At 50.4% G+C, this 25,037-nt stretch overlaps 9 protein-coding genes across 11 annotated transcripts; 3 read left to right on the forward strand and 6 right to left on the reverse strand.

The window, feature by feature from the left end:
- The first annotated feature begins 231 nt into the window (after positions 1-231).
- Positions 232-1,934, forward strand: PV06_00986. 2 transcript variants are annotated; one of them, XM_016401560.1, is made up of 3 exons: positions 232-1,116; positions 1,175-1,464; positions 1,528-1,934. In XM_016401560.1, the coding sequence occupies exons 1-3, from the start codon at positions 843-845 to the stop codon at positions 1,576-1,578; spliced, it is 615 nt and encodes a 204-aa protein (XP_016268613.1). In that variant the 5' UTR covers positions 232-842; the 3' UTR covers positions 1,579-1,934. The 2 variants fall into 2 exon arrangements, with proteins under 2 accessions (XP_016268613.1, XP_016268614.1); XM_016401561.1 differs by having other exon boundaries at positions 1,175-1,934.
- Positions 1,834-7,099, reverse strand: PV06_00987 (uncharacterized protein). The gene is made up of 5 exons (XM_016401562.1): positions 6,657-7,099; positions 6,584-6,609; positions 6,477-6,534; positions 5,985-6,416; positions 1,834-5,940 (listed from the first exon to the last, which is right to left on the reverse strand). Exons 1-5 carry the CDS (start codon positions 6,717-6,719, stop codon positions 2,185-2,187), a joined length of 4,335 nt encoding a protein of 1,444 aa, XP_016268615.1. The 5' UTR covers positions 6,720-7,099; the 3' UTR covers positions 1,834-2,184.
- A 203-nt stretch (positions 7,100-7,302) lies between these two features.
- PV06_00988 (uncharacterized protein) lies at positions 7,303-9,018 on the reverse strand (the record flags this gene model as incomplete). Its single annotated transcript, XM_016401563.1, has 4 exons — positions 7,303-8,427; positions 8,476-8,616; positions 8,697-8,886; positions 8,953-9,018. 4 exons carry the CDS (start codon positions 9,016-9,018, stop codon positions 7,493-7,495), a joined length of 1,332 nt encoding a protein of 443 aa, XP_016268616.1. The 3' UTR covers positions 7,303-7,492.
- Positions 9,019-9,549: 531 nt separating this feature from the next.
- Positions 9,550-10,272, reverse strand: PV06_00989 (uncharacterized protein; the record flags this gene model as incomplete). The annotated part of the gene is made up of 2 exons (XM_016401564.1): positions 9,550-9,769; positions 9,821-10,272. 2 exons carry the CDS (start codon positions 10,270-10,272, stop codon positions 9,550-9,552), a joined length of 672 nt encoding a protein of 223 aa, XP_016268617.1.
- Positions 10,273-10,903: 631 nt separating this feature from the next.
- PV06_00990 (uncharacterized protein) lies at positions 10,904-12,998 on the reverse strand (the record flags this gene model as incomplete). The annotated part of the gene is made up of 6 exons (XM_016401565.1): positions 10,904-11,700; positions 11,748-12,070; positions 12,121-12,218; positions 12,267-12,521; positions 12,569-12,696; positions 12,743-12,998. 6 exons carry the CDS (start codon positions 12,996-12,998, stop codon positions 10,904-10,906), a joined length of 1,857 nt encoding a protein of 618 aa, XP_016268618.1.
- Positions 12,999-13,841: 843 nt separating this feature from the next.
- On the forward strand, positions 13,842-14,980 carry PV06_00991 (uncharacterized protein). Its single transcript, XM_016401566.1, has one exon. It carries the CDS (start codon positions 13,983-13,985, stop codon positions 14,460-14,462), a length of 480 nt encoding a protein of 159 aa, XP_016268619.1. The 5' UTR covers positions 13,842-13,982; the 3' UTR covers positions 14,463-14,980.
- A 208-nt stretch (positions 14,981-15,188) lies between these two features.
- PV06_00992 lies at positions 15,189-17,980 on the forward strand. 2 transcript variants are annotated; one of them, XM_016401567.1, is made up of 5 exons: positions 15,189-15,399; positions 15,453-15,476; positions 15,568-15,648; positions 15,699-17,442; positions 17,496-17,980. In XM_016401567.1, exons 1-5 carry the CDS (start codon positions 15,267-15,269, stop codon positions 17,767-17,769), a joined length of 2,256 nt encoding a protein of 751 aa, XP_016268620.1. In that variant the 5' UTR covers positions 15,189-15,266; the 3' UTR covers positions 17,770-17,980. The 2 variants fall into 2 exon arrangements, with proteins under 2 accessions (XP_016268620.1, XP_016268621.1); XM_016401568.1 differs by having other exon boundaries at positions 15,568-17,442.
- On the reverse strand, positions 17,937-20,746 carry PV06_00993 (uncharacterized protein). The gene has a single exon (XM_016401569.1). It carries the CDS (start codon positions 20,671-20,673, stop codon positions 18,316-18,318), a length of 2,358 nt encoding a protein of 785 aa, XP_016268622.1. The 5' UTR covers positions 20,674-20,746; the 3' UTR covers positions 17,937-18,315.
- Positions 20,747-23,245: 2,499 nt separating this feature from the next.
- On the reverse strand, positions 23,246-24,763 carry PV06_00994 (uncharacterized protein; the record flags this gene model as incomplete). Its single annotated transcript, XM_016401570.1, has 2 exons — positions 23,246-24,604; positions 24,653-24,763. 2 exons carry the CDS (start codon positions 24,761-24,763, stop codon positions 23,246-23,248), a joined length of 1,470 nt encoding a protein of 489 aa, XP_016268623.1.
- Positions 24,764-25,037: the final 274 nt, after the last annotated feature.

Consider the following 25,037-nt stretch of genomic DNA (forward strand, 5'->3'; position numbering starts at 1 on the left):
ACTATTTGTTCAGCCCGATCCCTGGAAGCATCTTGTGATTCGCCCATTGAAGCCTCCGACGAGGCTGATAAAGCTCGATCGGCTTCACTAATGAACTCTGCCATCATAAAGTGATTCGTTGGTTGCAACCTCGGGCAGAATATCTTTAAGGTCCTCAGTTCTGTTTCGTATGCACCCTCAACCACTGATAAGGACTATTTCTCCGATGCAACAAGTCCTTTGAAGGATCAGATTCGCCGTCTGCTCACTCTTCTATATGCTATCGTGATCTAGCGCTATTGTTTCCTCCAAGAAAGATCTGGGGGACTGTGCAGGAGGCCCTTTATTGCACAAATGCCGGTACCCTCCCCGTACCTACCGCTTGTCTTACTACTCTCATATTAACAATGACGGCAAACATCTACCCGTGTGTCATTGCACCTGGATCACCACTTCACGTCGGGTGTCAATGTCGGATCCCGCGCTGTGCCAGCCGTACCTGATAGATTTGTCAATGCTGTCTGTTCCAGGTCTGATATGAATTTGGATTGTGCTTCATGACTTTCCACCACCGGCAGAAGGGAGCTCTTTGGCAAACCACTACCTTGCAGGCTTTCCGAGAGCTTTGGACTGCGCTCCTAGACCGCACTTTCCTCTCATGATCTTATTGGAAGTCGACTCGCTTGTCATGGTGTTTCTTTCCGTCTTTCGCAGACTCTCAACGACCTGCGAGGACCTTGAGGGCCAAAAGTGTCAGCTCAGGTATCTAGGTTTGTTTGTTTCAATGTCCAACGACGTTCTGCATTGGCTTCCAAGTAGCGACCAGAATCATCCGATACAAAAACATATTTCCTTCTTCAAACATGAGACTCCTTTTTCGAATATTTCCCCCTCAAAATATCGTCGAGACAAAGACAACCCTCGAAGCCTTCAATGGCCCCGGCCACGACGATGCTGAATTATACTCCTCTACAGCGACAACTCTAGAAATTTCTGACGATTTTGAAAGTCCAACAACGAAAGAGAAGGTGCTTGATGATGTGACTTGTTTGACGGGAAACTTCCAAATACACAGGCTCCTCTGGGCTCGGTACATTTCGATCGATGCTCCCTTGACTCAACGACTCAGTCACCTTTGTACGAGTGTTATACCTGACCGTTCTAGTATTCGTATGACGTGGCTGATCCGAAGCAGCAAATGAGCAGACCTTCCTCGCCTGGTTCTCCCTGGCCAATGCCATGTCTTCCCTCGGCATCGTGATTGCACAAATCTCCAGCATGGAGAACGCTCTCGAAGCTGAACCCAAGCCCACGACCATGCGCCGCGCTTTGGGAAAACCTCAGGCTTGTATTTGTCAACTATCTGCCATTCTCATCCTGCTGATCGGGGCATGGCGCTTCCTGGAACACCAGAATGATATCCTGCGGGGTCTTACCAAGTTTTGCTTTGGCGGAGTATACCTCACTGGTATTGTGGTCTTGCTGGCACGTCTTGTTGACTCAATTACCGTTTCTCTGTGTATGTTCGGCTGATGATCTGTTCCACAGTGTTTAGTTTCATTCTTTCTACTTCTGGTCACCGTTCTGGATGGTTCTTGAAGACCATTGAGGAGGAAGTTTCGCTGCCGTTGCTACGGAAGTACATAGCGAGTGAACGGTCATCCGCTTAATCCTCGCTTTGGGGTGGAGTTGTCGAGATTCGTGAGGTTGAGGAGTATCGCGAGGAAGCCGTATTGGCGGACCTAACAGAAAGGACAAAAAGTCCTTTCCTGAGAATTATGGAAACGTTTCAAGCATACCTAGAACGCATTCACGACGTGGCTCGTAATCATACTGCACATCAAAAAGCTCTAATCACCGTCGTGCCTAAGAAGTGTCCTAGCAATCATTTCTATCCAATGAATTCATAGTCTGAGCATTTTCACTTTCAAGAGCCACTGTTCTAGAAAGGCCAACGCATTCCAGATCCTCTCATACACTCGCCGCTTTCTCATGATGACTGAAGTGCCAGGCGAATAACCCACAGCTCGAGACTGGAGATTTTCGGTCCCTAAGTAGTCGGCCAAGCCAATCCTAGAAGAAACCTCGTGCTTCATCACCACCCATCTACCCCTGTGTGTATGTCATGCAGTGAGGCCTCAACGCCAGTCCAGGAAGGTTAAGAAAACAGGTCATGTACAGAGAAAAGTACAACTCCCGTCTCTCTTACCAAAAACCTTTCTCCCTGCTAACCACCAGACTCGATCCAGAGGATGGGCCTCCACCCATAGGGCGAAGAGGACCGACATGACTGGCGCTGTCGTCCGGGAAGACGGTCGAGGTTCCGATGTCCTCCTCGCCGTCCTCGACGACTGGGACTTCTGCACCGCCCATGCCGAGACGATACTTTGAGCCGTCGGGTCTGAGAAACACCTGTGCGACTTCGTTTATCCGGATGCCATGCACCGGCTCCTCCCAGCTTCGTCCGCCAGGTCCAAGGTGCGCCGCTGGCATTGCAGAGCCCCACCCAGAACCTCTCCCGCTATGTGCGTTTCCTCGCAGTGTCATAGGCGCAAGTGCCGTTTTCGTCGACTGGGCGCTGCGGTGTCCCAAGCCGACGTTACTTAGGCGTGTGGGAGGTATCGTCGCCACAATGTCTTGCTTCTGCTTCGCGTCTTGGATGTCCAGCTGCATCAGCGTCCCAACATTGCGCGTACCGACGAAATCCATCTTGCTAACCATGTGTGTTGCAACGTCCAGCATGGCACGGATCACAGACTTTTCAAGGATACTTTTGCCTGTGCTTTCTGAGGGTGTGAATTCACCAATCTCGAGATCCTCATTGCCCTTGAGGGCAGCTGTGACCTGTTTATGGACGATCGAGAGCTCGTAATGGATGCGGCCTTCCTTCGCGATGGTCTCGTATTCATCTTGTGCTGCCTCATAACCTTGCCACAGGTTTCTGTCTTCTGGATGGCACTTGAAGAGGAGGCTCTTAGACTCAACAACTTTAAGCTGAACATCCTGACAGTCACGTAAATTGCAGTCATGATAGCTGACGCGACGGACGATTAAATTTTTGATTTTGATCTCGTGGTCTGTCGGCTGGCGAAAGACAATGATCAGCTTCTGTTTGCTGGGGAGAACGTACAGAGACTGAACGAAAGAGTCGACACTGTTAGTGAGCGTTTCAGGTGGATCGGGCCAAATCAGATGACCAGAGAGGGTTGCTGCACAGTCCCAGATTGATTCGGGAACATGCATGTTGACAGTCCCGACAGTGATTTGGCCCTTTCTGAGTTCATAGTTGCCGCCCTGGTCGACTACGATCAGAAAGTCTTCGTTGAACCTATTCTGGCAGGAAAATTCATATGTGACAGTAGTAGGCCCTGGATCTTGGCTCCAGAGTCTGTTACTGTCACCCTTATTCGGGTTCCTAAAGCGAAGAACCCCGTCAACGTCTTCGCCGTTTGTGGTTAGAATTTTGGTAAAGGTTGCTGATGACAGATGGACGCCATTTGGCGGGTCGAAGAGTGAGTTCCAGCCAGAGATGTCGTATAGTTTTTGATCTTGGATATGGGGCCCGGACGACGCAATGACTTGACCAAAGCCAATATCAAAGTTCAGCCGGCCATTGAAAGCTCTAGCAGCTTCAAACGAAGATTGTAGCAACTTAATGAGCTTACTGCATTGCTCTTCTTTCGCTTTTGCATTGAGAATTTCGGGATGTGCCTGAGCCACAACAGAATTCTTTTCTCCCGCAATCCGCCGGCGTTTCCATTTGCTCATCTCATCTGACTGCTCCGTCGGCGATGGCTTCGGCAACTGGCTAATAGGCTGAGAGCCATATGCTTCCCGCATCGCTTTCGCGAGTCGTGCCTGTCTTTCGGCCTTAGTCTCCTGTTGAGTTGACGTTTTGCCAGGATTTTTGCCTTGCTGGCGCATCGTAGAGTGTGTTGGAGGTACCCTGTCGTCGGCTTCTTTTTTGTTCGCAACCTCTTGCCTGTTTGAGTGCTCTTTCTGCTTCTGGCTGGCTTCAATGGCTGCTAAAGCAAGTGCGATGCTGTTCTGCTTCAGTCTGGTTTGGTCAGGCAGCGGAATCGAAGCCACTCTGTACTCAGAACCCTCTTCACTGAAACGAATTCCTGTCCTTGTGGAAACACGGCTGCTGAAAGATTGAGTTTCACTTAGATCAATGAGTTTCTCAGTGGGCATGTGTGTGGCAGTAGGCTCCAATGGGTCATCCATGATATTTCGTATCCCGACTTGATCCCAATATGAAGCTGGTCGCTCCAGTGGCACAAAAGACTCAAAGCCGGGAGGGACACGATGGTAACCCCGGGCCGAAGGGCCTGAAGCGAGTTCAACCAGGTGTCCCTGACCCCGGCCACGACCCCTGCCTCTTGGACGATCCTGACCAGCTCTGGACGCAGTATGAATTTGGGCCCCGACAATGCCAGCGTAATTACCGCGTCCGCGCCGATGACTTGCTTCGAGTGGCAATGTTCTGGCTTCAGGGTTGTGACTGTCGTTGTCGCTCCACATTCCGCTCCGACTGCTCCGACTGCGACCCCTACCACGAGACGAATTGCCCCGTATCCCACCACGAACGGTAGCATCAATATTGAAGCCTCGTTGTCCATGGGAAAGTGTAGTAGGTCGTCTATAAGCATTGCTATCGAATTTTGGTCTCGGGGTGGTCGAGATATCAGGCATCTCAGGCGTTAGAGGCGGTCTAAAGGGTGTAGGTCTGCTATGATCTGGTGTCCTGGATCGTTGTAATGTGGTATCTGCACCATCTTCTGGGACAACATGGATAGATGGTGACGATACGCTGGACTTAGATCCACATGGTCGAGGGAGAGCATTAGAACTAGGTAGCGTCCATGATGCAACGGGGTGTGGCTCATCAACAATAGCGGCTTGCTCTATAGCTTCCACCTCAAGTATCTCGGGGTCCCTACTTGAACGTGGGCGGAGAACAGATTGAGTTTGGCAGTCCTGACTATGCACTGGCGTCGATGTTGCAGATAGATATGGAGATTTATTGGACACAGATCTTGGGCTGCTCTTTCTGATAAAGCTCTCTGTATCCTCCAGCAGGTGTTTGTCTGCATTCTTCTCTGCATGTGCAATGGTCGACGGTTTCGCTGGAGACGATTCGTCTTCTTCATCATCCGAGTCCGCCACAAGAACTCTTCGGCGACCTGTTGGTTGTATAGGCTTGGTCGGAGATTCTGTTCTAGGCAGACTGTCTTTTTTGACGGTCTGTGCGATACTTGACGGTTTCGCTGAGAGCATCTCGTCTTCCTCATCATCTGAGTCCACCAGGAGAAGTCTTCGTCGACCTACTGGTTGTGTAGGCTCCGTCGGGGATTCTGTTTTAGGCGGACTATCCTTCTTGCTGGCCTGTGCGATGGTCGTCGGTTTCACCCTGGATGTTTCATCTTCCTCATCATCCGAATCCGCCACAAGAAGTCTCCGGCGGCCCGTTGGTTGTGAAGACTCGATCGGGGCTTCAGGAGCAACCTCAGGATCTGCACCGCAGACAATTTTGTTGCTCCACATCTCAATTCTTGCGTCCTTCGAATCTCGCTTCAACTTTTTCTGATCGCTCCCTAATTTTGAGCCGGCTTTTGAAGGAATAACAGGCTCGAGATTCCTCGGATTACCAAAGCTTTCGAAGACAAAGTCATTCCATAAACTTGAGGCCTGGAGCTTGGTGTCATTTCTGGCTTGGCCGAGAGAAAACTTCTCTGGCTTTTCCATCACGCCATGTTCCAAATTATGTGTCCGCAATTCCCCAATCACCATCCTGGTCAGGTCTCGTTCGCCTTTGTTTACTATGATTCGGTGGTATGAGGGGTGACCGGGTTGTATGTGCACATACTCAATTCGAGCCTCTCTTTGAGTCGGATTCCAGATGAGGAGATCTGCCGCAGCCCTGAGTGGTTGCTTCGCCTGCTGGTGTTTGATGATTTCCTTTGCGTGTCAGTTTTATCCCTGCAGAGTAAATAGGCACGTACTAGCAGCGGCTCAAGTCTTTGCAGCTTCTCAAGAGCTATACTAAACTGGCCGTGAAACAGCCTACACCGCTGTTCCGCCTCTTCGAAATAGATAGAGGTCCCGGTCAGATTCGTGATCTGCTGCGCATACAGATGAGGTAGGATTTTTATATCTCCGTTGCGTGGTGTCCAAAAAGCCGTAAGGTGCTGCAGGCTCTCCAAGGCGTCTTGACCATCTGAATCGACGTCTGGCAGCCAATCCCCCAGCGGGCCATCCTGCGACCTGGTGTCCCGGATGTAGTCGTCAGTAACAGTACCTTCCAGCGGTTTCACACGTTCCTCTTCGTCGAATGCCAAGCCCCGAGACTCATAAGCTGTCACGTAATTGGACACTTGGTGTAGGATTGTCAAGAGAGTTCTATCATCGCCTGGATCGACCTCTGTAGAGAAGGTCTTTGGGAGCAGTTAGCACAGTTCATATCATTTTCAAGGTTCACCGGCAAATAAACTGACTTGTGTATCTGCTCCAAACGTAACGAACGGCGCGCTTTTCGGATCCAAGGAGGATTGCCTAAGCCAAAATGAGATGAAATCATCACGCATAGGAGGAGCGCACTCACATAAGGTTGCGGATAACCTCATCGGACTGTATCACTGTCAGTATGGGCCAGCTAGCTGGAAATTTTCACTCACTCCCAATTGTGTAAACTCGTACGTTGAGGCCACGAAGATTTTCTTCTTCTCTTCGATCGTCATCTTGACGATCGGCACTGCGCCGGGGCTGGATCCCAGGTCCTGCGGCAAAAGTGTTATGGCCCGTGACGCATCAACCCATGGGGCTATCGAATACGAGTCAAGCCATGTAAAGCGCAGGTCAATGGAGATGGAAGAAAGTTGTAGAAAGATTTTAAGGAATCCGATGTAGGAGAGGAAGTATCGAAATATCTGTGGTTGTCGTTGTCGGCATGGATCAATTTAAGGCCGTGAGGGGCGCCTCAGCCTTGCGTGCCTGCCGCTTGCCATTGAAGGTTGTGGGATTTCTTCACCAGGACCGGAGTGAGGTACGCGACATGGACATGAAAGAGAAACAATCATCTTCACAATAAAGGTATTACACATTTTGCTATATGCATGCCCCTAGAAAGTGAGGCGTGGAATTGATCTTGCAAGCCCACATGGGGTGTGATATTCACTTCTTTTGAATTGACATGCAGTTGTGGAGGAATATGCCTGAATTTGTGTACCTTTGCGGCCATTCAATTGGAGTTTCTTCACTCAACTCGATCTCGTGCCTCGTACAGTGGGTCGGATATGGGCTGAGAAAATTGGCCACGATGGGCGGAAGAAGTATAATTATGCAGTAAGTGCCTACGTCTATTCTTGCGGCATTTTGCCCTTTAGCCATACACAGTATTTGGTCATCGCGTCGTATATTTCATCATCCATTCAGCTCAAAGTTCAACGTGACATCAAGGTGCCTTCTCGACCTCGGCGTGATCTCAAAGGAGCTCAACGCAGGGTAAGATCCTTCATTTGGACACCTTGGTTGAATCTTTTCGCCGATGCTTGATCAATTTGGTTGGACTCCTCCTACCAGACTTTTCGCTGCGCTGATCCGAGACTTCACTGTGACCGTTAACTGGGTGACTCTGTTGTGAGGCCAAAGCACTCTGTCCATGGTTCACCACGTCCTCGACTTTCATCACCCAGCGCATTCGACCTGTAACCTCGGTCATCTCGTCTACTTTTTGTGTGATGGCAGCATCGTTACTGCCCGCTTTTGCCTTGAGTTCGGTAATTGCAGTATCGATTTGGTCTCGGTATGTTTTGAAGTTTGTAGTGAGCCTCCTGGTAAGATCTTCCAAGGTTGATATTGTCTGCCGCTGCTGCTCTGCCACGATCTCTAGCTTTTTCTGCTTCTCTGCATCATCCTCAGTGCGGCGAAGCAGGTTGTTGAATTGAGCTCGGATCTTATCCAGGCCACCTTGATGTCGGTCGTAGTCCATCTTCCGGCACGCTACAATCGTTTCGTATTCAGCTTCCCTTTGGGCAGCGAGAGCCTTGGCCTGGCTGGCTTCGTTCCTCCATATCTCCTCGCTTTCTGCGGCTGCAGCTGCCTGGGATTGTGCGTGAGCTGTCTTGGCCTTCTCTTTCGTGAGCTCGTCCTGTAGGTCTCTGACCTGCCTTTCTCTTCTCTTTAATTGTCGGTCGTGGGCTTCGTGAGTTTGCTCGTAAATGCTATTCCGATCTTGGAGTGATTGGTTTCGCGCTGCAAGCGTCTCCTTGGATTTCTCGGCCTCCTCATGACGCATCTTCAACACTTGCTTCTCCCGGCGTAATTTATCGATGTCTCCTTGTAGCCGCTCGATCACTCTGCCCGACTTTCCAGTTCCTGCATGACCAATAGCCGATGACCAAGGGGTCGCGTCCGAAGAAGAGGAGGAATTGTCTGAGTTTGACACGACTGACAAGGTGTTAGAAGAGTTGTTATTGGAGCCTCAAGATGGAATACCTGAACGCATAACGGATGCACTGACGACCCTGCTTGTAGCTGGTCGAGTAGCATCTTGGTGATTCTGCTCCTTAAGCATGCCATCGACTTCGGACATGGCGTTTTCGACTTGGGCATTAGAAGATGCAGTTAACGAGGGCTCTGCGATAGCCACTGTGTCAGTAAGACTCGACATATCGACAACGAGTACCTCGGGCGAATTTCAGGTGAGAAGCGCGTACCAGAGCGGGTAAAGAGCTCCTGAGCCGCGAGTGAAATCAACGGCGTGGGTGAGTCTCTGGAAACGCGAGATTTCCTCCTCATGACACGTTCCTTTGAGATGATGCGATAGATCTGACTGGATCCACGCTGGGATGCGGCCTGAACTTGGATGTGGTATAGGGCGGTTGCGATACAGAGTTTGTGCAGGTGCTAATGAAAGTGTGAACCATCTGGCTCATTCCGCGTGAGAATAGTTATAATAGAACTGTCTTGTACAGCGACAGGAACAATGAAGACACCAGGGACGTGTAGATATCCTATAACAGACTGAGATGATGGCATTATTTGTTTGATTTGGGCGCGCCGTGGTGGAGATCTGGAGTGCACAGGGTAAGCAGGCAACGGCCAGGGCCCGGGAAATCATTCTGAGGCTAATTGATGCAATTGGAGTCGTTGGAAGAAATGGACGATTGACAGCCCCGATCGAATGGGTGACATGGGTAAACACAATCCACTTCCGGGCTTCCCTTGGGTGGCTCGGAGGCTTCCGAGGGTCCTCTCAGGCACCCAACAGACAAAGCTTTCAGGGACAAACGGCGCTAATGCCAGGGGCACCCGCGCCACCAAATGTCAAATATTTTAAGCATGACGCACGTTCAATTTCTTGGATCTCTTCCAATTGCCATTCGAGACATTGCACTTTTACATATAAGTATGCATTAAACACTATCCGTACCTGAGGGATCAAGTACTGGTATTTTCCAAGCCACCATGTACGCTAGATTGAGATTCTCGATTTCCTCTTATGCACCAGCGTGGGTATCCTGACAACGCCTTGCTTTGAATGCGAATCAAATTATTCCTTCTGCCCGTCTAGCTCAAGCACACGACCGCAGCGAAGATGCCCATGACCATAGCCGCCGAGCTTCCAAGCTGCGCAACTCCGGCGGCATTTGAATCTGGAGCACTCGTCGTTGCAGCGGCCGTTGGCGACGAGGAAGATGTTGAGGTCATGTCGCCGAATGTTACAGATCCTGATGATGTCTCGGTGGTTGTAGATGGCAGGCTGGCGGTGCGCGAAATCGTGGCAGAGCTGTGACTATGTTAGCCGCTGTGAACGCTGTAGTGTGGTCGAACTATCTACCTGAACGTGGTGTTCCTTGGAATGGCAGATCCTGTTCCTTGCGAAGCTCCAGAATTTGTTGATGTAATACTGGCAGTCGAGTTCCCCGAGGCCGACGCAGTGGTTGACGCGGTAGAGCTCGTAAGGGAAAATTGGCCGCTGTAATTGATATCGTTCTGACCCTGAGTGATCTGCAAAGCATAGTCGTTGGCAGTCTTGAGGTCTTTCTGCACAGTCCAAACGAAGAAATCCTCGGAGATGCCATCTGCCAGCGTCTGCACAGTCTTCAGGTCATCTGGGTCTCCTTCGCGGAGAGTGATGGTGACAGGCGTATCGTCACCACCACCCCAGGTGATGTTGTACGATTCACCAGCGACAACAACAGCCGGGACATGGGTGAATGCAATTTTGGTCTGTGCCAGGGCGTACGAGTAGAGCGACGCTCCTAGCAGGAGGGCTTTTGGGAAGAACATATTGGCTGGTTTGGCCGCGCGTTCGAGGCTTTCTGCGGATAGAAGTAGTTGTTCGAACGTCAAGAACACAGGCAAAATGGCAGGATGTCTGGAATGTACCAAAATGTGATGGTTTGGCTAAAGTCAAAACAGAGTAACGCGGCTTTGATGAATATGCCTGCTGAAGAGGAAGAGAAAGCTGGGCACTTTGAATACGCGCAGGACAGGTTCAATGTCCTCCAGGATAACCCTGTCATACGATGAAACTCTGGACCATTCACTGTCAAGCTAATAGAAGCTCGTATTATGATACTCCAGAATCTTGTCTCGGAATTGAGAACCTGAGAAATGAGGCTGCAATTCACAACCAATAGCATGTCGAAAGAAAGTACAACCTTGCCTGATTCAGCTAGCAAGTTCTGAAAAAGTAGCATCCAATTTCAGCCTCGTCCAGGTCCAAACACCTCAAGATTGTGGACGACTCTCATTAGTTATCCAGGTCGTCGCTGCGATAATTCTGATATCGTCCCAATCGAATGGTTGCCTAGCAGCCAGTCCATCCTCCAGAAACACTCCTATTGTATCCTATTGCCCGACCCAATGTCGTGCTGGACGCTGAAAAGATCATCTTTCAGACTGTTTCTGTAGCGCATTAAACTGGCTGTGACCCCATATTTGGCCGCGAAGCCCCGCATGGCTTGCCATTAGTCGCAGATCGCTGCCACTGGACGGCTCCATATTGAGGAAATCTGTCATCGGCATCTGTTGGAATCACAGATCGGCTGTAGACAGAAATGGAGAGGCCCGAGACTGCTTCTAATGGAACCTCGTCCCCTGTCGCGGTCCGGGCTCGCCAGTTCAAAGCCTTCTGTAGTAGTGGTATCACTGACTCGGGTGACAAGTCTTTCAGAACGCCTCGCATAACACCGGCAGCCAAAATGTGCGTCAGTGAGACTTCGCTCCCAACTTGTCCCTCAGGAGCCCCGCCTGGGTGAATCAGAGAAACATTGGCATGGCCGAACTGTGCATATGATCCTATTAGATTTTTGGCTGTTGGTCGCAAGGTAACGTCGGTTGGCGGGTCACCGATGAAGAAGTCGATGCAGTAGCTAGTATCCAAAGCGAATCGATCAACCAGTACAGCGATAGACCATTGCGTCTCGAGATTATTGACGTTCAGATCCCGTACCATGTCAAGGTCGACATTGCCAAAGGCATCGGCAACATTGGCTGATCTCTGCTTCGTCGCCCTACTAATGCGGCTGTGCGTGATATTCGTGCGAGGATTGTACTGGGTATTGATGAGACGCCGTAAATTGCTGGCCAGCTCAGCTTGAGTCTTGTTCCAGTCTTCCAGTCCAGGGTAGCCGTACCCAAAAGTCCTAATGCTACGGACGCCGTCGGTGGTGAACATAGTACTGCCCGCATCAGAGTGGAAAGGGGCCAATGCTTGTTATGTTAGTTTATGAATCCGCGCACCTTGTGACGGCACTCACCAGTGGAGCCAGAATCAATAAAACCTTTCGCTTCGTAGTATGAGCCGAACATGTTCACGGTAGGGACGATGTAACTAGTGGGATTGAGAATCTGCCACATGGCAACAAGGCGATCAACATTGACGTGGTGCAACCAGAACACAGGGTCAAAGCCTGCTGTTTCGGGAAACTCCATATGTCCATACCCCCCAACACTGTTGTGGATGCTGTTGTGGATGGCCTCGATATTGTTCAAGATGCCTGGATTGCCACCCGGATTGTTGCAAGAAAAAAGAGTGTAATCCGAGATCGTTGTGAACAACTGATATGTAAGAGAAAGCAGCCTGAGATGATACATTTAGCGTTGTGTCCACGACCAGATTCTTCCTCTTACCCTGGAGCTTGTGCTCTCAATGACGCAGTCGCCGCAGTTTGATTGCTTTGTTCCGTAGCATCATCATACCATCTAACGGTGGTTCCGAATTTTGCCAACTAGAAATCTATTAGTGCAAGCATTTCTCGTTCGGCATGAATGCGTACAGGATGTGAAGGCGGGAAGCCATTTCCTGCAGCGTTGGACTGGAAGTTATAACTGAAGAGCGGGTTTTCGACAGTCTGCAATCCTTCCGGTGTGTTCACAGTGATCTCGGGTTGAGTGACCACGTCTGGCAGAGCAGGATGCAATGCCCAATCCCAATACGGAAAACGCAAATTGAAGGCGGCTTGTTGGTATTGGTCGCGTTGTTCTTCTGGGAAGATGTCTGCAATTTCTTGCGCGTAGGTCCAGATGATTTGCTATCCACGATAAGCTCCCATTCAACAAGTATTCATGCAGACCGAACCTCGAAGAGTGCTACATAGGGCCGATGCCACATGGGAAATGGAACAGCGCTGTGTAGACAAAATCCAGCATATTGGCCTGTGCCCAACACGCCATCCCAAGGGACCTGAGGGTAACCATGAATGCCTGCTTGTTATGAGCCTTGGTAGCATATGGGCAGCCGAATATTCCAAACCTGAGATCTGGAAGTATGAAAGAGGTTCCGACTGGTTTGCAGCCTGGAAAGCCATCATGGACAGGATCAACAAATGGAAAGCAGGGCCAGAATTGGCGAATTCGTGGATTTCATAACGAAGTGGCCGCGCCCCAGTGGTTGAGTTCACACCACCCAACGCACCAGTCACTTTGAAGCCATGTAATCCAGGTGAAAGAGACAAGAAGAGCAGGAAGAGGAACAAGAAGAGTATCTTGGGGCTGGGTAAGACCGACATGTTGCCGATACTTTGGTGAAGGGTTATCGTGACGACGTGGTGGTGGAGAGGGAGAATCTTGACAGCAGAAGAATTTCCTCAGAGGTAAAATGAGAATTGAATCATAGACCGCGCTTCGCAATCTGGTCGTTTGACCATCAAAAGACAATGCCCATTTCGCACGCCCCTTGAGAAACCCGGGGACATCCCGTCGCGTTGGTGCTGGAGGGTCGGACAACTGCATCGAGTCGTGCACATTTGTAAAAGGTGATGGACAGGAGATGAGTCCATGTGACAGCGAAACGCTTCTGAAGACACCACCTTTGTTTCTGTGAATCTAGCTGAGGCTTCGTCTGGACCCAGTATAACACAGCATCTAGATCTTACAGTGTCCGTCATGGAGCATGCAGCCGTATCTCTGCACGTGTTTGAGATAATGATTAGCGCATTCTATTTCCAGTCGGCAGATTGCTTTAGGTAGGGAGCAGTCCACGGAAGTTCACCGAGGGATATGCTCCTGGTCCCTTCCGTTGTACGGCACGAATTGCAGTTACACAGGACAAGCTGCCTTGCCGGCCAGAAAAAGCTTGACGTAGAGATGGGGATGTCAAGGAGCCAGACCAAGGGCACCCGGTCATAAGAGATTCTTGACATCCTGGTGTAGGACAAAGCTGGCAGGATCTAGAATTGATAAGGAGCATCGTACAATGGGAAACAAATATCTAGCTAGAGACAGTGAGATTGAACAAGTTGGAACAGGCACAAACCAGACACTTACGTATCTTTAGTGCTCCCGGCAAGGCCGGAATGAGGACTTTTTGTTTATCCGAAGCTGCCGCCTAAAATATTATCTTTCTACATGAAGCCGCAGTCAAATATCCTACACGATACGAAATATCCCCTGCACCTTTGACCCCTTGTGTTATTGCAGACTCTGGTAGTGTGCAAGTCATCTAAACCTAATACCCTGCCATTGTTATATCCTCAACCCTCGCAGCCACAGCCATGGTTGAATATGTGCCCCCGCCACAAGATCTCTCCCAGCTGAACGCCGTCCAGAAGTACATGCAGAAGGGTCATCTGGACAGGGAAGACTACATTTGGCTGTTCATCATTGTTCTCGCATATTTCACAGCAAGGCCATATATACAGAAGTTCTTCAAATGGTGGATGGGCAGTGAAGACCAGAAAGAGGGCGAGGAGGTCATGACCGAATACTTCCAGTCCAAGGCCAAGGTCGGGCCGAACGCTATTCGAGGAACAGAATCTGAAGAGCCAAGCCTGATCCCAGAGAACGCTGGCGATGCCAACGCCTCAGGCAGCAATATAGACCAGAAGGGTGGCGTGGTAAACAGGAAGGCCAAAGGGAAATCTGGAGAAGAACAACTGTTAGATTGGGACGATGAACCAGCCAGACAGCCTACAGCAGGAGACAAGAACGATGTCGTTGCATGGATGGATAAGTGGACGAATGACACAGAATAGTATTCGACTCCTCATGGGATGTTCTCACATTTCTGAGGGCACAACAATCTGACCACCTTCATCGTCACCTATTCGATGCAACAATGTCGAGGATTGGGAGAAGACGCATCTCTATGCAGTACATACGGTTGGAAGCTCTACAACGGCTGGCTGCAATAGCTTCATGCTTCTGCTAACGGCATCGACAAGTGTTCATATCCTACTCACCATGCCACTTGCTGACGATGAATTATCAAAGAGACCAAATACCAGCAACCAAATATGGTAAACAGCGCTACGAAGATGCTTTACGGAGGATGAAACCTTGTAAAAACAGTACTGAAGGCATTGATACAGTATGCTCGAATATGAGCACGAAACCAAGCGTCTGCTTAATATGGCATTGCGCTGAAGAACGCATACACTCCGTACGAGTACCAGCCAAGTGGTTGGTGGAGAGAACACTGTACAGGGAACGGGACTACACCTTATCAACAAATGAACAAGTATGATAGACCACGTATTATTATTATCCCAGACCGGTCCTTTCTCTGAGCATTTTCATGGATCCTGAACGAATTCTCATCATAGTCGCCGTAGGCCCTCACTAGACTTGTAAGGCTGTTTCGCAAGGCTGAAACTGGCATGACGAAGCTTAACGCCGACAAATGGCATGCAGGGGTTTGTCTTGGCGGGAGATTGATTTGGAGACGTTGCAACTCGAACTGCGCCTACGTATACGAAATGCTCGCGAGGTGCTTGACATCAATGAACTGACCACACTCTTGTCCTTTACGTCTTGTTTTCGTTCTTTTTCTGGCCATCATGGCCGTTAGTACTGCCTTGGATCCTTTCCTTCGTGGAAGCATGAGTAAAAATACGAGGGGCCTACTTCGAATCATCATACTCCTCACTATTGCGGGTGCCGCAGTGTCCGCTCGTCTATTCAGTGTTATACGTATGTATCGACATGCCTTTCTTTGAGAGTAAGCCTATACTAACCTCTGATAGGGTTTGAGAGTATAATTCACGAATGTGAGTACGATAAGTGATGCTTCTACTACACAAAGAGCCCCAATCGCAATGTCCGCAGCTGCGCGCCCAAACCAACTGACCCTCTTCACAGTCGATCCCTGGTTCAACTTTCGTGCGACGAAATATCTGGTAGCCAATGGTTTCTACAAGTTCTGGGATTGGTTTGATGATCGTGGGTAAAGATCGAATGCTTGAAGAGCTTGGTGTATTGACAGAACGCAGGAACATGGCATCCCCTCGGTCGAGTTACAGGAGGCACCCTATACCCTGGTCTCATGGTAACTTCTGGTGTCATCTATCACCTCCTTCGTCTCTTGTCAATTCCCGTCGATATTCGGAACATCTGTGTCCTGCTGGCGCCTGGGTTCTCCGGTTTCACAGCTCTGGCAATGTATCTCTTGACGTCTGAGATGTCCTCTTCCCCGTCTGCAGGGCTTTTGGCTGCAGCATTCATGGGCATCAGTCCTGGCTACATCTCGAGATCTGTTGCTGGCAGCTACGACAATGAAGCTATAGCCATCTTCCTCTTGGTCTTCACCTTTTTTCTCTGGATCAAAGCCGTCAAGAATGGTTCAATCATGTGGGGAGCATTGGCTGCTCTTTTCTATGGATACATGGTGTCAGCGTGGGGCGGATACGTCTTCATCACGAACCTGATACCTCTGCATGCTTTTACCCTGATTCTGATGGGACGTTACAGTTCAAGATTGTACATCAGCTATACAACTTGGTACGCTCTTGGAACGTTGGCCAGCATGCAAGTGCCCTTCGTCGGGTTCTTGCCTATCAGAAGCAGTGACCATATGGCGGCCTTGGGAATTTTTGGTCTTCTGCAGCTTGTCGCATTCTTCAACTTTCTCCGGGACCAGCTTCCTGGAAAGCAATTCCAGACCCTCCTTGTCGCGCTAGGCGGAGCAATTTTCGGAATCATGTTTGTCGGCTTGATTGCATTGACCCTTTCGGGCACTATTGCACCTTGGAGTGGACGATTCTACTCCCTGTGGGACACCGGTTACGCTAAGATCCACATTCCTATCATTGCATCGGTGTCGGAGCATCAACCTACAGCTTGGCCGGCCTTCTTTTTTGATCTCAATATGCTCATCTGGCTATTTCCCGCAGGTGTTTACATGTGCTTCCGCAATCTCAAGGATGAGCATGTATTCGTTGTTCTTTACGCTGTCCTGGCGAGCTACTTCGCTGGTGTGATGGTCCGTTTGATGCTCACCCTGACACCCGTTGTTTGCTGCGCTGCGGCTCTCGCCATCTCACACATCCTCGACACTTATCTTTACATCCCAAGTCCCGTGGATGAGTCCAATGAACCCAGCAATGGCTCTGTGAAGGGCAGCAAGATCAGCGCCAACCCATCATTACGGTCGATCCGGAACCCCTTGATCGGAATTTACTCACTCGCCTCAAAATCTCTCATTACATCGATGTTCACGGGATTCCTCCTTCTCTTCGTTGCTCATTGCACCTGGGTTACATCGAATGCTTATTCTTCTCCTTCTGTTGTCTTGGCTTCAAGGCTGCCAGATGGATCCCAGCATATCATCGATGATTATAGAGAAGCATACTATTGGCTTCGACAGAATACTCCCAAGGATGCAAAGATCATGTCATGGTGGGATTATGGTTATCAAATTGGAGGAATGGCCGACCGTCCGACATTAGTTGATAATAATACGTGGAACAATACTCATATCGCCACTGTGGGCAAGGCGATGAGTTCGAGAGAAGAAGTCAGTTATCCTATTCTCCGCCAGCACGATGTCGACTATGTCTTGGTTGTCTTTGGTGGTCTGCTTGGTTACAGCGGAGATGATATCAACAAATTCCTCTGGATGGTCAGAATTGCGGAAGGTATCTGGCCGGAAGAAGTGAGGGAACGTGACTTTTTTACTGCGAGGGGTGAATACAGGGTCGACGATGAGGCAACTCCAACCATGAGAAATTCACTCATGTTCGTGTCCATCTCTAGCTTTATTGTTTGCACATTTACTAACCTGACCTTAGGTACAAGATGTCTTACTACAACTACAACCAGCTTTTCCCTGCTGGCCAAGCTCAAGATCGCGTCAGAGGGTCACCTTTACCTGCACAAGGTCCGGAGTTAAGCACCTTGGAAGAGGCATTTACCAGTGAGAACTGGATTATTCGCATTTACAAGGTCAAGGACTTGGACAATGTCGGGCGTGACCACCAAAGTGCGGTTGCCTTTGACAAGGGCCACAAGAAGAAGAGAAAGGCCGGATCCAAGAAAGGTGTAAGAGTGTTGAGGGAAGATTAAAAGCAATGAGATCAGATTATGGTCTATCAAGAAAAAAATGGTTCTACAGCTAGGAAGTTCTTCCTACACTAATAGCTTCTGGTGCCATGTTATGAATATTAGACATACGGAGAAATGATTCTCCAAAAGTTGGGCAATTCTATGTACAAGTTATATACCGATCATATCGGGAAAAGAGATAGGACAATTGTGAACAGTCATCTATAAAGCGACATCCCGTATGCTCGAGTATTGTCATTGATTTTTGAGTGATGATCGCCTTGATGAAAAAGGTCCTGGTGACAGTCCTTTAGAGCATTCAGCCTTGTCTGTTGAAAGCGAAATTCAGTAGCATTATATGGGATTTTTGAGACTTTTACAACAATGAATGCCTACTCCTTGATGGTGGTCGAAGTTCACCAGCAGGTTGCCGGCACTGTCTCTGGTCAAAGCTAATGCCGGAGAGCTTCATACCTGTCCATTTCGTTCGATACTAGTCGTACAATTGGGAATTTTCAACCCTTTCTTTGTTTGCCTTTTGTCTTCTTGGAGGGGGGACCGGAACATTTACTTCATGGCGAGGAGGCCCACGCCTCTCCTCGCAACGTCGACCGCACTCCGCAGCTGCTGTTCTTCCACGTCGGTCCACTTGACGCTCAGTTCGTCCCACTTCTTGACCTTGAACTCCTTGCGGTACTGCGCGTGGAGCTGCTGCAGGCGCAGGACGGGCCGCATGTCGTTCGTGCCGCTGTACGTGACCAACAGGGTCCGCGGAGGCAGGGCGGCGTACAGGGTCAAAAGACGTGACAGTGTTCGCGAGGCCGTTTGGCGCAAGGTCTCGGGGGACTCGGCCGTTTCTGGAGCAGTGGCGGTCGTAGAATTTGCTTGAGACGCGGCGACTGATCCAGAAGAAGCAGGTGGCTGTGCCGCTGGAGGGTTGTTCCAACCTCTCAGTGCCTCGAGTTCGCGTAGGCGACCCCAGACAAAGTCCACTCCTCCTGCAGGGATGCTTTGGCCTGTCGGTGTTGGTTGGCCCTTCACAACACCATCCTGTGGAGTGTTCTTGGCTTCCTTCGGATCCTCATTCCCATCGTTGGGCATGGGAGCATCTCCATGCGTGGCACGAATGATGCCCTGGAGAACCTCCTCGTCATCGACACAAGCAATCTTGTACGTCGCCTCCTTGCCAAAGCCCCTCTCGGGAGTTCCGTACTCGACGATCGCCGTCTCTCTGTGCTTGTTGGACCCGTCGATTCGCGTACAGCGCGAGATTCTCTTGAAGATACTCTCACCATTCGCGTCGAGGGTGCCCCAGCGAGGACCCTTTTCGCACTTCAGTTTGACCAAGTCGAGCACGGCTCTCGCATCCTCCACGCTGTCGTGGCCATTGGCGCCTTGTTTCTGAATCTCACGTTTGAGATATCGATTCGCGAGGAATTTGAGAGACGACCGCAGCGGCAGACCTCGCGGGTGCGGGTATATTATGCTCGTGTCCACGATGAAGGGGTGCGTGAGCTTCAGAGCATTCAGGTCCGATTCGAGGCTGTGGCCCAGAAGGATCGAATCTGGGCCCAGGATGGATAGGAGGCGCTTCTGGATGTCTGACAGGGTTGTGGTGACGTCGGCCAGGTGGGATTCTGTGATGCCGGAATATTGTGTAAAGTAGTTCTTGATGGGGAGATCGGGTTTGACGTACGAGTCCAACACCGTAGAGCCGGACCAGTCCATGAGAGAGATGCGAGCGAGCGAGGACTTGTCGTCTGTGGTGAGGACCATTTCACAGTCTAGGGCGTAAGGTTTGAGGCCTTGAGTCAGAGGGTCGTGCGATGAGATGTGGGTGCGGCGGCGGGAATGAGGTGCAGGAGGTGAGGACATGTTGTTAGTTCGAGGTGAGGTGATCGGATCGGGGGTAGACTTGACGACGGACGTGTCGACCCAGCCGTGAGATAACGACTGGAAAGTAGCCTCGCGTCGGGCGGCTTCCAGGGCTGCATCTTGAGGATTTGTGAAGGCCGCAGGATGAACTGGGTATTCTGCTTCTCGGAGCTCATCGGAGGTATGGATAAAGTGGGATATCGGCGTACGTGTATGCTGTGGAGATTTCTCTACATGTTTGTTCTTGGAGTTGGCGCTGCCGGAGGGAGGGACTGGTGCGATGAGCATCCCTTGCAGAGGGGAGTGAACTCTGTTCGACTTTGAGTCGCCAGGGGCTTTGATTTCAATTACGTGTTCAACAAGGCGGCCAAGGAGGGACTCTGGGTTTGTTGCCGATGCCGATGCCGATGCCCTCACAGCCTCTGACATGTCTGGCGGAGATTTGATGTCAGGCGTTGTCGGCGAGTCAGGAACGTTGTCTTCGGCGGACACGGCATTCGTATCGAGATCTTTGGGTATGGCCTGTTCGTAAAGAGATATTGCAGACTCGAGGATTTCTGGGTCTTCAAGCGTCACCCGGTCAAGGCCAGGGATCATCAAAACAACGATTTTGTTAATCTGTTTAGCATTGTTGACGGCCAGCCAAGTTGGTGCGATTCCATCGGCAAGAACGTAAAGAGCCAGCTCCTGTAGAGCCTTGAGCTGAACCCGAGCAGGTTTGGTATCCAGAAAGTTGATGCTGGGGTAGATCGTTGGATCTTCTCGAAGTCTGCGCCGTTTCTTCTTTCGTGATGATTTTGACTCTGCGACTGACCAGCCTTCGTCGTCGACCTGGTTCTCGCCACCGCGAGCATCTGCGGCAACATCGAGTTTGCGGCGCTGAGATAAACCGTTGCTGTGAATCTCATTCATGTTTGGTGTCTCCGTCACAGAATTCGCTACCTGGAATGGTTGTCCTGTGGATGTGGGAACCTTGACAGTGGGTTCAACATGTCCAGATGATGAGACGAACCCAGCATCGGTCGCACTTCTTTTACTGCCGACCATCATGTTGCTGTGCTGTTTGCAAGTTATGCTACACCATCTTTCGTCAATCTAAGCCGTCATCCGCGGACTGGCTCTTGGTGACGGAGTTATCAAACAAACAAATCTCAAATCTGGATCTAGGACAAGGGGCGGAAATTCTTGGCGAATATCAATCACGTGTAATTCTCCGCCGTTCGATGAGACATCCTCCTCCCTGCCTCTCACCACACACTAGCGAAATGCTGCGACAGCGGGATGGTCGAGCTACGATTACGTGGAAGTGTCGTATCCTGCCTTGGTAAAGCCTTGTTGGGCCCATCGTCTTCAAAGTCGCTGGGTAAGCGTCCTGGTCGAAGCACATGAATGGGTCACATCACGCAGGCATCCTCTTCTCAAACGGGCGCTCGGAACGAGGAAGAGTGACAGAACCCATATATCGCAACATTTGCCGTGTTCCGGATTGGTTGATGTACAATACGTTACTAAAGCAGACCTAATTGGCCTTATTGCAACCCGAGACTCGAGGCTGGACGCCTAAAGATGAGAATTTCTTACTTGGCCTGATGGGCACTTCGTCCCCGTAATGACATGGCTAAAGCTGCGACTGAGAAGGGGTATAAGTATTATGCGTCCTCCTATATCCCTCAGACACGAATAGCTACTTTCCGCGACTACAGCTTCGAGCTTGCTTTGGACCACTGACTTCGAACCAAGCCCACTCCATCGAAGGTGCAGTATGCCTTCTTTTGTACCTTTGAGTTGGACTTCCTGTGTCCTCTTGGCCACTGCTTCCCTGGTGGCATATACTCTTATTCTGACCATTCACCGGCTCTTCTTCCACCCACTTCGCAAGTTTCCAGGTCCAGTCCTTGCAGCGGCAACATACTGGTATGAGTTCTATCATGATCTGATTGCCCGGCCGTTTCCCGGACAAGGAGTGTATAATATCGAGCGTCTACATCAGAGATACGGTACAGCCAACACCCATGATCAATCCCTGTCAAATTTTTTCTCCCACCCCAAGCTCACGCTGAAACTGATGCGGATCAGGTCCGATTGTACGCATCAGCCCCGATGAGCTCTCCGTCAGTGACCCAGACTGGTTCGATGTGCTCTATAAATCTGGCCGCCGTAACAAATGGCCAAGAACTCGAAAGCCAACGGCAGTCCAGGTAGCATTGCCTCGACTGTTCCTTACCAACTGCACCGGGCCCGACGGGCGCCTCTTGGGCCGTTTTTCAGCAAGCGTGGCATCGACAACCTCGAAATCATCATACGCCAAAAGGTTGACCAGCTGACCCACGGCATTGAGGAGGGATACATGAACAGAGGGAGGATCCTGCCTGTCGGTGTGGCATTCACGGCTCTCACCCTGGACGTGATCAGTGATTATTGCTTCGGGCAAAGCTGGAGGTGCCTGTCCGCAGAGGACTTTGCTCCTGAATGGAAGCGGGTCATGACGAGCTTGTTCGAGCCGGTGCCCATTGTCAAGCAGTTTCCCATCCTGGTCAGGATCATGGAAGCGCTTCCGCTCAAGGTGATTCAGAGGTTGGATCCGGATATGGCGCTTTTCCACGGAGGAAAGCGTGAGGTTCAGAAACAAGTCGAGAGAGTCATCGCCGAATATGAAGATCGGGGTACTGGTGGTGGCGGTCTCGCAAAGTCGAGCGTTGGCCGCGAGACAAAAACGGATCCTGACGAGCAAGCCCCAGCACGAACGATTTTTCACACCGTCATGGATAGCTCTCTCCCAGCTGAAGAGAAGACGGTACCGAGGATCACGGACGAGGCGTACGTCATGGTTGTCGCAGGAGGCGAAACCACCGCTAAGACACTGACGAATATCATGTTCCATTTACTGACGAACCCGGAATGGCTTGGACGGGTGCGCGACGAGCTTGACAGTGTGATGCCGGATAGAAATGTGCTGCCTCACTATGGAGTCATTGAACAGCTCCCGTGCCTAGGTGCGTGCATCAAAGAGACGCTGCGTATCAGTGCGCCCGTGACGAACCGAGTACAAGTCCTAGATGCGGAGCATGAGCTCGTGTACAACGACTGGGTGATCCCAAAGGAGACTCCCATGAGCATGAGTGTAGTTTCCATCCACATGGACCCGCAGATTTTCAAGAATCCCTACAAGTTTGATCCCAGCAGATTCTTAGGCGAACAGGCCAAGGTGAGCAACGCATACTATATGCCATTTCATCGAGGATTTAGGAATTGTCTGGGCATGAAGTAAGTTGTGGCCGATATGGTTAATGCTCTCCTCCCGAAACTAAAATTCTTTCAGCCTCGCATACGCGGAAATATATCTCGGTACTGCGGCCATGTTGAGACGTTTTGACCTCGAATTATTCGATACCGTGAGAGAAAGGGATGTCGACACTGTCAGAGACTGCTTTGTGGGCATGCCGGTGCCTGGGTCGAAGGGGGTTCAGTTGAGAGTGGTTGGGAACCGAGCCTGACCAGGGTGACGATGTATAAAATAAGATAACCTGTCAAATCTCAAATTCAGTCGTACACCGTACGCACTTTGTTTCTCTTCTGGCAACGACTGATAATCCCTTAAAAAAAATAGAAATTGCCTAAACTATCATTGCCTCTTGCGTTTGTTGCCACCGGCGGCTTTGAAAGTGGCTCCTCGTCGGCTGCTGCGTGTGTCAGGTCGCTTTTTATGCTTCTTCTTCTTCGTGAGGGCGAATTTCGATGCACTGCTGGCACGATGGCCTTCAAAGACAAAGCCTGATTTCTTCTGATCACCTCCAAGGCTCTTCCTTTTGTCAAGATAGGAACCACCCTTCCTATTCGCCTGGTCCTTCTCATGCGGCTTGACTCGTGTTGATTTTGACGGCTTCATCTTCTTCGCTCTCATAACTCGCAATTTCCTGGGGAGCATGGGCGGAAATCTCTTGTCATTCATTAGCAGGGCAGCTTCGACGCTATTTTCGCTTTCGAACTGTACGTAAGCGAACCCTTTGCTGACTCGCGTTTCCTGGTCTCTTACTACTCGGACACTTTCCACCTTGCCGACTTTACCAAAAGTTCGCCACAGCCCTTCTTCGGCGTCTGCTGGTTCTTTGGCCCTAGGTCGACGTGGTTGATCATCATTCTGATCCGGTATAGCGTTCTCTTGGTTTACGAAAGTCAAATTGCCGATGAAGACGCATCTCCTGTGATCTGTGGTGGATGGCTGACCGAGATAATCGGCCCTGAGATGTCGGTCTAGGACAATAGTACCGTTAAGCTTTTTCGCGACTCGCTTTGCCGCAGTTTCTGTTGTAAAGACAGCATAGGCATTAGTATTAACGGTTGTCTCGTCCATCAACTCTTTCTTAGCGAAGGTGGCTTTCTTTGGACCAGAACCACTAGCATAAGCAGTTGACCTGAACCTTACAGACTCAAGCCTTTCTGGGGTTTCGCCATCTCTCGTTTCCTTAAGCGCAGACTGTAGATGCTTCTCTAGAGTTCGTCGTGCAACCTTGGATTTGATAGCCTCTGTTGAAACATTTCCCAGGAAGACAGTCCTGCTGATTCGACTTTCATCGTCCGACTTCTGCGTCAGTGTCTCGTGTCGCGGTATTTCTTTCGGCACAGGTGCCGTGTCCTCGTCTGAGATATCTTCGAGGTCGGAATGTAGTGAGTCTTGGTCGCCGGAACTTTGGTCATCATTGTCGTTCTGTCGCGGCTTCTTCTGCTGACGTTCTTTTTCTTCCTCGCGCTCAAGACGTTCAAAGTACTTTTCCTCGAGGTCGTCTGCATCTTTTGCACGCTTCCGTTTCCGAGGTCGTTCGTCGCTGCTGGAAATTTGTATCGAGGTATCCTCTTTCGTCTCAGCGCCGGTGGCTCCAACTTTTTTGACGTCGTCGCCGTCGATGCCAGACGAGATATCATCGTTGACAACGGGTTCTAGCGCAGGCAGCGGAAGTCTCTTGGGTATTTTAACAGGACCGGACTAGAAACAAGTCAGCTAGAAGTGTGCGCACATAGGCTACAAACGTACACTGGCAGCAAATAACGAGGCCAAAGCAGGATCGACCGAGTCGACTTTTGCTGCGAATGGTGCACTAGGAGCCGCCCGCTGTCCCTGTTTCTCTTTTTTTGATTTCGCCATGGTGAAAACGAGATTTCAGTGAATCCAGTCCAGCCACTTCGTCACTGCGGTCGAGGTATAACCTGTAGTTGTAGCTACTGGAATTTCATTACCACATTTTGAACTGAGGGTACAAAAAATTATGGTGGAGAAAACCTGGCTGGGGATAAGGCTGCCACTAGCGATTAAAGCCGGCACTAACCGTACAGTGCGAAGTAACTCTCTGTATGGGAGAAACACGGCGCCCATGACGCTTTTTGCGCCTGCGCAGTGACTTGGGGGCTTCCATCCTTCT

The sequence above is a fragment of the Exophiala oligosperma genome (assembly GCF_000835515.1).
Source record: "Exophiala oligosperma strain CBS 72588 unplaced genomic scaffold supercont1.1, whole genome shotgun sequence".
Taxonomy (NCBI): domain Eukaryota; kingdom Fungi; phylum Ascomycota; class Eurotiomycetes; order Chaetothyriales; family Herpotrichiellaceae; genus Exophiala; species Exophiala oligosperma.